The 12102-nt window shown below is 43.1% G+C and overlaps 1 protein-coding gene across 2 annotated transcripts in view; it reads right to left on the minus strand.

Moving 5' to 3' along the window:
• Window positions 1-8573: 8573 nt before the first annotated feature.
• Window positions 8574-12102, minus strand: part of FOXK2 (forkhead box K2) — a 72717-nt gene continuing 69188 nt past the window's right edge. The window contains exon 9 of one of the 2 annotated variants that reach the window (XM_057535952.1): window positions 8574-11810. In XM_057535952.1, the coding sequence (XP_057391935.1) occupies window positions 11617-11810 (194 nt within the window). In that variant the 3' untranslated portion in view covers window positions 8574-11616. Of the gene's footprint in view, window positions 11814-12102 lie in introns of both variants that reach the window. The other variant, XM_057535951.1, reaches the window with a different exon arrangement.

Below are 12102 nucleotides of genomic sequence, written 5' to 3' on the forward strand. Positions count from 1 at the left end.
CAGCAATTGTGGTGCATAGGCCTAGCTGCTGCGCGGCATGTGGGATCTTCCCAGACCAGGGCTCGAATCCGTGTCCCCTGCATTGGCAGGTGAATTCTTAACCACAACACCACCAGGGAAGTCCCAAGGCTATATTTCTTGTCATTCGTGATCACTGAAGTCTGTTACTTTAGCTTGTATTCAGCTAATGTTTTGTCACAGATTTCCTTATATTCCTGGATCCAATAAGATTAAAAAAAAAAAAGAAGCTATTCTGCCCTTTTAAATCACCTGACCCATGCTGCCAGGGAAGCTACTTCAGGTTGTGGGTGTTGAAATAATGACCAGGTTCTGAACCAGCCCCTCAGCAAACCGCCAGGCAGATTAAAATACACAACTCAAATTTTTGGAGGAAAAAGTCCCTGTTGTCCACCCTGGCTTCAGCAAGCTGTACCAGGAACGTGGGGTGCTGTCCCCATGGCTGCCTGCCACAAGGCTGGATGATGGGGGATGGTAGTTGCTACGTGAAATGCCAAAATTCACTGAAATTTACCAGCCTTTATGGAGCACTCCCCTGGATATTGCAAGTGTTTGCGTAGACTCCATAGTTCCAAAATAGTTAATTCAGACAGTTCTTACAAGCTCAGTAGTTGATTTGGTGGGGGGACAATTCCTGGAGCTTATCTATGTTGGAAGGTTTTTGTTTTTTTTTTAATTTTTAAAAAATTAAGTTTTGGCTGCGTTGGGTCTTTGTTGCTGCATACGGGCTTTTCTCTAGTTGTGGCGAGCAGGGGCTACTCTTCGTTGCGGTGCGCGGGCTTCTCATTGCGGTGGCTTCTCTTGTTGTGGAGCACAGGCTCTAGGCGCGCGGGCTTCAGTAGTTGTGGTGCACGGGCTTAGTTGCTCCGCGGCATGTGGGATCTTCCTGAGCCTGGGCTCGAACCCGTGTCCCCTGCATTGGCAGGCGGATTCTCAACCACTGAGCCACCAGGGAAGCCCTATGTTGGAAGGTTTTGAATTACAAATTCAATTTGTTGACAAGTCTATTCAGTCTACCTATTTCTTTAGTAAATTTGGTAGTTTGTGTATTTCAAGGAATTAGTGTGTTCCATCTAAGACGTCAAATTTATGAGCACAGTTTTTCATAGGATTCCTTTATTATCCTTTTTACAGATATGGATGTGGTATGAAGCCTGAAATTAAGGTTCAGTATTATGTGCTGCCTTAACATTTGGTTCAGCTGGGAAGGCCTGGAATGGCCTAACTACAAGTTCCGCTACCCACTCTACTTCCATGGATAAAGCCCCCCAGCCAAACAACTCTCCTTATCAAACAGAACAGTCAGTTCCTGCTTATCCCTGAGTAAGCATTTTCAGTTCCCTTCCAGCTCATGGGGTTATTCAAACAATCACATCCTCCCATGGGAACGGGGTCCCCCACTCTTGATACTACAAAGCCTGCCTCCTGTAGCCCTAGGTTGTTCACTGTGTTCCCAAGTGATGCCCATGTGATCCTACTTGGCTTGCAGTGTCCTCGGGTGTGAGTATGTGTGACTGATAAACTACCGTTCATCTCATCTGGCCAGTGTCATAGTGTCGTGTCCAGCCACCCCCATGTACACGGGGTGGGAATACTGCCTCCATAACAGGGTGAACAGGTGGTAGGTAGAGCAACGGAGCTCATCATAGAGAGCCCATCTCTCATTCCTGATAGTGGTCATTTGTATCCTCTCTTTTTCCTCGGTCATTCCAGCCGGAGTTAATTTGTTGATTTTTTTTTTTCCCCAAAGAATCAGCTTTGATTTCATTGATTTTTTTTTCTCCTTAATTTTATTTATTTTTTCAATTTTTGCTGATTATTTGCTATGGGTTATATTCATTCTTTTCTAGTTTAAGGTACAATTATAGATGAGTGAATTTTAGGTTTTCTTTGTGCTATAAAATTCCCTATAAACACTTTTAGCTGCATTTCACAAATTTGATATATTTTCATGTTCATTCTGTTAAAATTATTTTCTAATTCCCTTTAAGACTTCCTATTTGAATCATGGATTATTTCAAAATATGTCTAATTTTCAAACATTTGAGGATTTAAAAAATACCTTTATTATTGATTTCTAGTTTAATTCCCTAATTGTCAAAGAGCATACTATGTATGATTTTAATTCTTTAAAGCTTGTAAGTTTTGTTTTATGACCCAAGATTTGGTCTATATTGGTGAATGTTCCATGTGCATTTGAAAAAAATGTGTATTCTGTTGAGTAGAATGCTCTATCAATGATAATTACATTGACTGGTGTTGCTCAGAGCTTTTATAGCCTTGCTGACTTTCTACTTATTTTATCAATTACCTAGAGAGGAGTGTTGAAGTATCAAAATGTAATGTGGATTTATCTATTATTTTAGTTCTTTCAGCTTTTGCTTCATTTATTTTGTTACATTGTCTTGCAGAATTGCTCCTTTTATCATGATGAAATGTTCCTCTTTATCAGTGATAACTTTCCTTGGTTTGAAGTCTGCTCTGTCTGAAAATAAAATAACTACTCCTGGGAATTCCCTGGTGGCCCAGTGGTTAGGACTCTGTGTTTTCACTGCTGAGGCGCGGGTTCAGTCCTGGTCAGGGAACTAAGACCCCTCAAGCCGTGCAGCACCGTCAAAACAAAAAACAAAAAACTACTCCTGCTTTCTTTTTTTTTTTCTTTTTATCAATTTATTTGTTTTTATTTTTGGCTGTGTTGGGGTCTTCATTGCGATGCGTGGGCTTCTCATTGTGGTGGCTTCTCGTTGTGGAGCACGGGCTCCAGGTGCACAGGCTTCAGTAGTTGTGGCACGCAGGCTCAGTAGTTGTGGCACACAGGCTCAGTAGTTGTGGCTCGCGGGCTCTAGAGCACAGGCTCAGTAGTTGTGGCGCACGGGCTTAGTTGCGCCACAGCATGTGGGATCTTACTGGACCAGGGCTTGAACCCGTGTCCCCTGCATTGGCAGGCAGATTCTCAACCACTGTGCCACCAGGGAAGCCCCTCCTACTTTGTTTTGATTAGTGTTAGCATAGTATCTTTTTCTCCATTAATTTACTTTTAATCTACATTAAGTGTCTTTATATTTAAAGTTTCTTGTAGACAACATATAGTTGTCTTGTTTTTTGATCCACTCTGACAATCTATGTCTTTTATTGGTATATTTAGACTAGTGATGTTCAAAGTGATTATTGATATAGTTGGATTAATATCTACCACATCTGTTACTGTTTTGTATTGTTGTCCTTGTTTTTTGAAAATGTTATGCCTATGCCTAGGTAGTTGTTTTTTTGTTTGTTTTTTGCATTTATCCTGACTGGTATTCTCTGAGCTTCCTGGATCTGGGGGGAAATTCTCATTCATTCTTGTTTCAAACATTTCTTCTGCTCCTTTCTTTCTGGTACTTCCATTTTCTCTGGTACTCCTGTAACACATAAGTTATACCTTATATAGCTGCCCCACGGTCCTTGGATGTTCTTTTTTTTTTTTCCCCAGTCTTTCTTCTCTTAGCTTTTTACTTGTGAAAGTTTCTATTGATGCATCCTGAAGTGCAGAGATTCTCTCATTTGTGTCCAGTTGACTAGCAAGCCCATCATAGACATTTCTGTTACAATGCTCTTTATAGTTCTTTTTAAGGATTTCCATCTCTACGCTTACATCGCCTATTTGTTCTTGCATGCTGTCTACTTTATCCATTAGAGTCCTTAACATATTAGTCCTAGTTGTTTTAGATCCCATCTGATGACACCAACACCCCTGCCACGTCTGGTTCTGATGTTGCTCTGTCTCTACAAATTGTTTTCCTTTTAGTTAATCCTTGTAATTTTTTCTTGACAACTGGACATGATGTACTGGATAAAAGGAGCTGCTGTACACAGGTCTTCAGTGATGTGGTAAGGTGCGGGATGGGGGTGGGGCAGGGCAGCGGTGTACAGTCTTATGGGCAGGTCTCACTCAGTCTTAATGAGCCTGTGCTTCTGGGCTATGAACTGCATAAGAGTTTCCCAGGTTTTCTTCCCTCTTAGGTGGGACAGGGTGGCTAGAGTGGGCTGGTTGGGAATTTCCCTTCTAGATCAAGTAGACCCTGGTTAACTCTTTTCTCCTGAAGGCAGGCCTTGTTAAGAACGCAGTACTCTAGGGACTTCCCTGGCGGTCCAGTGGTTAAGACTTCACCTTTCAATGCAGGGGGTGTAGGTTTGATACCTGGTCAGAGTGCTAGGATCCCACATGCCTCATGGCCAAAACAAAAAACATAAAGCAGAAGCAATATTGTGACAAATTCAATAAAGACTTTAAAAATGGTACACATCAAAAAAGAACCTTAAAAAAAAAAAAAGAGTGCTCTGGTCTATTTCAAACATGGTTCCTTTCCCCTCGCCTGGTTTTCTCCAATATTTTCTGAGAACCTGGTTGAGCTTCTGGAAGTAAGATGTACAAAAGTGTGGGGAACCCCTAAGACTGGATTCCCCTGGGGCATTAACTCTCAGAGTTGTCCAGCAGTTGACTGCTCACAGTGTAGGTTTTTGTAGCCCGGCACCGGTCCCCATGGTAATCTCCACTCCTGTGTTCGCCCATCTGTCTCTCCAATCTTGGGGGTAGTGGTTTGCCCTGCACCCTCACCTCTCTTAGCTCCAAGATGAGTTGTTGATTTTTGGGCTGTTGCACTATTTACATGTTAGGAGGAAGTGGCAACTTCCCAGCTCCTTACACGTGGAACCTGAAACCAAAGTCCCTGCTTCATTTATTTTGAGGCACTGTTGTTGGGTGCTTGGAACCCTAAGGCCGTTGTGCATCTTGGCGAGTTGACCCTGTATCATTATGTAATGTCTTTATGTCTGATAATTTTCTTTATTCTGAGGTCTACTTTGACATTAATATAGTCACTCCAACTTTGAGTGTTTGCAGGATATACTTTTTCTATCCTTTTACTTTTAACCTATCCATATTATTTAAAGTAAGTTGGGTCTTATTTTTTCCAACTGACACACTCTTAATTGGTCTATTTAGACTATTTATATTTAATGTAATTGTTGATAAGATCCTACCATATTATTGTTTTTTTTGCTTGTCCCCTCCCGTTTGGTTTACTGTTCTCTGCCTTCGTGTTATTTCAAAAAAATTTTAGCATTCCATTTTAATTTACCTTTTGGATTTTTCCTTTATCTTTGTTTGGTATTAGTGATTGCACTAGAGACTACAACAGACAAAGCTAGCTTTTCAGTCTACTTCAGAATGTTTTACCACTTCAATGTAGAAATGTAGAGACCTACAAACCTTTGCCTTCCTCCTTTATATTGGTACTTTTGTCAATATGTGTTAAGTTTACATACCCTGAAAACCCTGATAGACGATGTTAAAACTTTTACATTGGAAAGTTAGAATATTTTAAAGAATTTAAGAGGAAAAACTAGTTATTATAGTTGCCCAGATATTTACCATTTCTGTTGATCTCTTCCTTCATTCCTGAAGTTCCAAAGTTTCTCTGCTTTTATTTACTTTTTGCCTGAAGAATGTCCTTTAGCATTTCTTTTTGAGCAGCTCTACTGGTTAAGAATTCTTAGTTTTCCTTCATCTAAGAATATCTTTTAATCTGCACTCCTGATATTTTCTATGGATATAGTATTCTAGATTGACAGTTACCTTAAGCCCTTTAAAAATTTTCTAGTCATAGGGCCTCCATGGTTTCTGATGAGAAATTTGTATTCAGATTGTTACCCTGTATGCAATAAGTCACTTTTCTTTGGATGCTTTCAAGATAAAATGTTTTCAGTTTCAGTAGCCAGTGGTGTGTCTTGACATGGTCTTTGAGTTTATCCTATTTGGAGCTTTGTGAATCTTTACAATTATATCTGGGACATTTTTAGGCATTGTTATTATTATTATTATTTTTAAAACACCAATGTCTCTCTCCTCTTGCTGTGAATTCATTAACCGAGGGTATATTAGATCTTTTTATATTGTCCCACAGGTCCCTGAGGCTAAGGTTTGTTTCCGAGCATTTTTCTGTTGATCCACCGAATTTTTCATTTGTTTAAGTTGTATAGCTTTCGGTTCAAGAGCATTTGCCCTTACTTCATGGAGTTTGGGTACAATAATTAAAGCCATAGAAAGCTAATGTCCTTTTCTGATTATTCCAACATGCTTAAGTTGACATCTCTTTTCTCTCCCCTTAAGAGATTTTCCTGGCTCTTTGTACACTGAGTAATTTTGAACTGTATTCTGGACATTGTTCATTTTATGAATCTCTGAGTCCTATTTAAATCCTGTAGAGAATGTAGAATTTTTTTTTTTTTTTTTTTTTTTAAAGCAGGCAAATAACCTGGCTAGGTTCAGAATAAATGTGCTGACCTGCCCACTGTGGGTTGTGGTTTGGGGTAAGTTGTTGGGGGTCAATTGTTTCCCAAGCTCTGCAGTGCTATTTGGGGCCATTCTTCATGGGAGTTCAATTAATAAAGCCTTTGCTCTGCTTCCTCAGTCAGTTCCAGGCATGTGCAGCTGAGGGTGAGCCCAGGATGCCATACACAGCCCTAGAGAATCTTTCTCTAACTTCCTGTCTCCTAGGTACCCGCTTTCCTGGCCCTTGGCTAAGTCTCAGGCTTTAGCCTCCCTGTGACATTGCACTCCTTGGGGCCAAAGAAAAGTATTTCTCCCTCCTGCCCCCAACTTCTTTGGACTAGAAATGTCCCCTTTCCCAATTCCTCTTCTCTGAGTCCTCAGTGTCTCCAGGGCTCCTGCTTACAGGTATACAGTTTTGTGATTCCCCTCCACGTGTCCCACAGGGGCCCCCTTCCCCTGTGAGGGAAAGGCTTCTCTTGGGTATTCTGATGTTCACTGCTAACATGCAGTTCTGATATTCAGGCTGTCCTGGAGTCTACATCAGGAGATACAAGAGGGGAGAAAAATTCAGGAAAATAATCACCACGTTGGTTGTTCTTCCAGTTTTAACCCCCTTGCTACTATTTCTTTTTCAGAGGACTGTGACAGTTGCTTTATTTATTCAGCCAATGGGTGAGACACAGGGCAGAGACCTCAGAAAGACATTTCTAAAATCAGAAATTTTGTGCCCACAGGTTTAGTCATCTCATCAGAGATCACGTGAGAGACCCATGTTAAAATTTAATTTTGTATTGCTATGGATGTAAACATAGAGGGGTAACAACAAGAGGCAGTATTCCACAGAGACCTACAGTGAGTGCTGGCCAACAGGCTATAGTTTAAATCACTACATACTGTGGGTTCTTTCACCTCCCATATTTAGGCCTGAACTTACCATATGGCAACTGCACATAGCTTCATGACATGCCCCAATGTCTTCCTTTTTTTTTGGGCTGTGCCGCATGGCATGCGAGATCTTAGTTCCCTGATCAGGGATCAAACCTGTACCCCCTGCAGTGGAAGCTTGGAGTCCCAGCCACTGGACCACCAGGGAATTCCCCCCTATGTCTTCCTTACAGACGAAATGTGGCCTAAATGTGGGCCTCCCCGCAATAACTAACATGGCTTTTGCTACATGAAAGACCTCTTATCAGAGTTACTGAATTGTTTCCTATACCTGAAGGCCTCCTGCCTTCGACATCTTTTTCTTGGGTAAAGGTAGGTTATCCTGTAGGATAGCTCTTATTTGACTCAGTTTAACTTCAACAAGGTGACCCTAATGAATTACCAGAGGAGCTTTTCCTGAGTGAGAAGGGAGAGGTAAGACCTAATGCACTTTAAAGCATCTATTAATACAAAATGGACCGCGCCTAAAGCCTGTGATCTGCGACGAGAAGCCACTGCAATGAGAAGCCTGCGCACCGCAACGAAGAGTAGCCCCCGCTCGCCGCAACTAGAGAAAGCCTGTGCACAGCAACGAAGGCCCAACGCAGCCAAAAGTAAATAAAATAAAAACATTTTAAAAAACAACAACATGGACAACAGATCTGAAAAAAACATTTAGGAACGCTCCCTTTTGTTAGGAGAGAGTCTCAGTACACAAAGAGCAGTTCTTTTATGCTAATACAACTGTTTTTACACTAGGGCATCAATGTCAAGAACAAAACTCCATGTGAACTCTGTGCTTGAGCTTCCTTTAGCTCCCAAAGGGGACTTCACGTCATTTCAGTATTCCTCCTTCCTCTTACCACCCCTCAGGACATCAGCAATCCACACCACAGACTTTCTAGTAGCTGGACAATCCAAGTGTTAACAGTGTGGGGACTGGAATACCCATGTGCCTATTTAGACAAGAATTTCATCTCATGGGAGGATGTATCTCAGGCTGAGGAGCAAGTCTGCAGAAGAAATGGCAGCTACAACCAGAACCTCAAAGTAAGTTTGAAAACTCTAACATGATGGATTGAAAGCCAGCAAGACTGTTATCGCTGCCTGTGACCCAATGCCCTTTTCACATGCAAACACTCAATGCCCCCTTTCTTCTGGTGGAGTCAAGAAGCCTGAACTGCTGTCCTCACAGCAGCTCCTTCGAATATTCGCTCCAGTGCTTTAGGCCTTTGGCGTGCTCAAAGAGCATTTAAAAAAAGCAAAAAAGCAGTGCCTGCTTAAGCTTATCAAAATGACAATGATACTCTGTATTCAATTAAAATTAATAAAAATATTTTATTGAATTTCAGGAACTTGGTACTTTTAAAATTTCAAATCTTTGCACACAAATCACCACTATACCTTCTAGAATAGTGGAGGTTAGGACTTGAAGATTGTCACTTGTCTCCTTGTGTAACATAGCACAGAAATCCCAAGTCCTGACACGCCCCACCCCCTTCTGACCGTGACCCCGCCTACTCTGTTGTTCTAGGAGAGGACGATGAGAGGTGTGATGCATTTAAGGAGCTCAACTGTCCGAGTGGAGACTCAACTGACGAGAGGAAGATCAATCCAAAAACCATTCATAGACAGCTTGGGCTGCGCCACATCACTTGGCTCACGTGTGAGTTTCCCTTTTGTATTTTTGTCTGGTTCAGGGTGAAGCTGCTGAAATGAAATTTCTAGTCCCTGAGGGAGCTCAGAAGTTTGGCAAAGGTCAAAGCAGAGACTTTTTAAAATGAGACACTTAGGAACCACCAGTGGACAGCCGGGCGGGAGTGAAGTGCAATGTGACTGTTGATGTAGCACCAGGCATCAGGTGGGGCCACAAGGACACAAGCTCATGACTCCTGGGTGTTGAAGGGCTCCTGGGGATTCAAAGCTAAATTTTAAAAATTTTTTAAGTGCCCAGGACATGGTAGTTTGTTAATCTATGTTTTCCTTTCCCTGCCTTCTCCTTGATATTCTTAAATTCCTATGTGCCAATGAATGAGCCAACTGAATAAGACAGAAGGAAAAAGGAAAGAGAATGCCCCACCTTTGAAAAAGGCATGCTCTAGCTCCCAACAGCAAAAACTATCCTTCTCCCTTCTTTCTTTAAGTTTGAGAACAGGGTACTTTTCTTACCTATAAATCAAGCAGAAATCCCTCCAGACCCATAAAGTCTACATTTTAGGCTCAGAAATAATCAACTGATGGACTGGGCTTACGCAGGGAAAATCTACCCGAGTCTTTCTGGACGGTTGTGGAGATGCGTCTCCTGGAGGATGCACGAGGCATTTGCTTAGTGTTGCCCAGGCCATCTCCCCATCAGGGTGGTCTTGTCCACTCACCTCCCCAGAGCTCACGGTTAGGGGGCTGCAGTGGCTATGACTGAGAGGTCTGGAGCACTCAGTGGAGTGACCTGACCCCACATGTAGGACACAGCAGATCTGAATTATTTTGCAAATTGCAAACCTTCTGAGTAAAAAGAAAAAAAATATACATTCCAAGGTATCTGTAAAGTGCCTGGGATATGCAGATTGCTGCCCTGAGGTGCTCTGATCCATCCGTGCTTCAGTCTGCAAGTTAGATTTTGCTACTGTCACACACGTGGTCTCATTCACATGATGGTTTCGTTTTTATTTTTTAAATGGCTGAGTTATAAATCCAGCTAGTGTGCAGTAATTTCATAATTTTTAATATGCATTATCTGCAACAACATTGTGACAGCTCCATACCGTGGATTGACACATAATACTTAGAACAGGTTTATCATATTTGGTCTTTAGGTAAATAATAAATGTTTTAAAATTGCCTAAATATACCATTCTGAGCTGTTTCATTCCACCAGGAAAATACAGGGGTTTTTTCCTCTCTTTAAAAAAAAATTAAATACCAAAATAACTACATTTAAATAAATAACGTTATGATGACATTTAAAAATTCACAATAAGGTCAAAGCCCTCTTTCTGTTTGCATGCTGCTCAGCTCTGACCCCCAGAACCCTCTGGAAAGGTGAGTGGCTTTCTTCTGGAGGAACATGGGCTGAGGCCATGCGGGCCTCCTACTTCTCATTCTCTCACCTTTGTTTCCTTTCCTTTCGCTTTTATTTTTTGTAGGAGAGAAGTCAGCCTTAGTACTGAATTCAGTTCTAAAAGGTTGAGGGGAATTTCCTATTACAAATCAGAAAGCAACCTAGGTGTTTCCAATGCTTACCAGACGGAGGGCGCCTGCTTCCAAGACCCTTGTATTAACAGGCAGCTTCTGCTCCACCCCAGCAGCTGCTCCTGCCATGAGGGGGGCAAACCGCACCATCATCGGGTGGCCGGCTGGTCGGACGATGCCGAGAGCTGGTGACGGCACCTAAAATAGTGAACGTGCCACGGAGAGATCTGTGATGTTTGTTTGAAAAGGGTGTGTGATAAAAGATTGAATCTTTTTTCCCAAATGAAGAAGTAATAGTTCTGTTGTTTTAAACATACACAATACATAGGAGACTTGTTTTACTTAGAGTGGAAAATTATGCCAGGGACAAAGTCAACACAAAGAAACAAACAACAAAAAGTAGCAAGAAAGAGAAATGGGTAAGTGCAGCTCCGCGAGCCTGGCAGCTCTTTCCGTCAGGGTTACAAGTGGCCCGCGGGTGTCCATCTGTGTGTCTGTCCGTCTTACACACGGAAATGGAGGTGGATTAAATTCATCAGGTAACTGCTCTAACGTGGAAAATTTGTAGATGTCAAGTAGCTCCATTTAACTTAAACAGGACAGACAAAAGTAAATCATTCCATAGGCTGAAAACAAACAACAAAAACAAACAAAACTACTTTGTTTCTTCTCCCCAGATGAAATCCACACAAAAGGTCCTGTGTGATTCCAAAATTACCAGAGTAGAAATGGAGTGATCTGAAATGTCAAAGACCCCATTATTTTGTAAAGAAAGAAAGTACACCTCAAAATATTCTAATTCCACATGTGAACAACAAAATACTGTCTTGTCTACTGGCGGCGGGGTGGCTCTGGCCCAGCAGGCCCGCTCGCACCGGGTCCGTCCTCCCTCGGAAGGACTGAGAGTATCTACTCGGAGCTAAGCTGAGCGCTGGGCGGGGAGACACTGCCGGAGCCCAGCTTTGCTGCGTGTGGTTTTGTTCAGGGGTGACTTCAGTCTTTAAATTAAGGAGTTTTAAGGCCACCTGGGTTTGTGTTTCCAGTGCTGAGGTGAAGTCCAACCGCAGGGCCCTCTACCCACCGAGGGAACGCGCTCTGAGCGTCGGTGAGAGGCAGTGTCTCCTTTTGGCACCACAGAGTTGACGTTAAAGTGAGAAACACTCTCCCGGCCGCTAGTTCTGGACGCTCTTCTCCCGCACGGCTGCCGGCGGCGCATCCATGCTCAGGGCGATGACGAGGCCCTCGCCATCTTCTGTCTTGACCCGCTTTAGCTCTGGCTGCTCCGCCGGGTCGCCGTTCTGGCGCTTGGTGGGCAGGGAGGCCGACGCTGAGGCGTGTGTCGCCAGCATGTGCAAGGGACTCGCCGCTGCTGTGGAGAGACAGTGAGTCAGCGCCCGTGCTTCTGGGTGGACCCTCGTCCCCGCCAGACCCCTGGAGATCAGAAACCCCACCACACGTTAACCGCGTGAACAGTGAGTCTTTTTATGAATGGCCGGCATCTGTTTATTGCTTCCAGTCGTGTGCTGTCTTGCTGAAGCGGGAGGGGGTAAAGGGACTGAGGCAGCGGTGGGGCACAGAGCAGATGGCTTTGCTGTTTTGGCCCACGGGCCACTGCCGGCTTCTCCCCGATGCAGAGTCCCCAAATCCAGAAGGGGATC

The sequence above is a fragment of the Balaenoptera acutorostrata genome, chromosome 20, assembly GCF_949987535.1.
Source record: "Balaenoptera acutorostrata chromosome 20, mBalAcu1.1, whole genome shotgun sequence".
NCBI lineage: Eukaryota > Metazoa > Chordata > Mammalia > Artiodactyla > Balaenopteridae > Balaenoptera > Balaenoptera acutorostrata.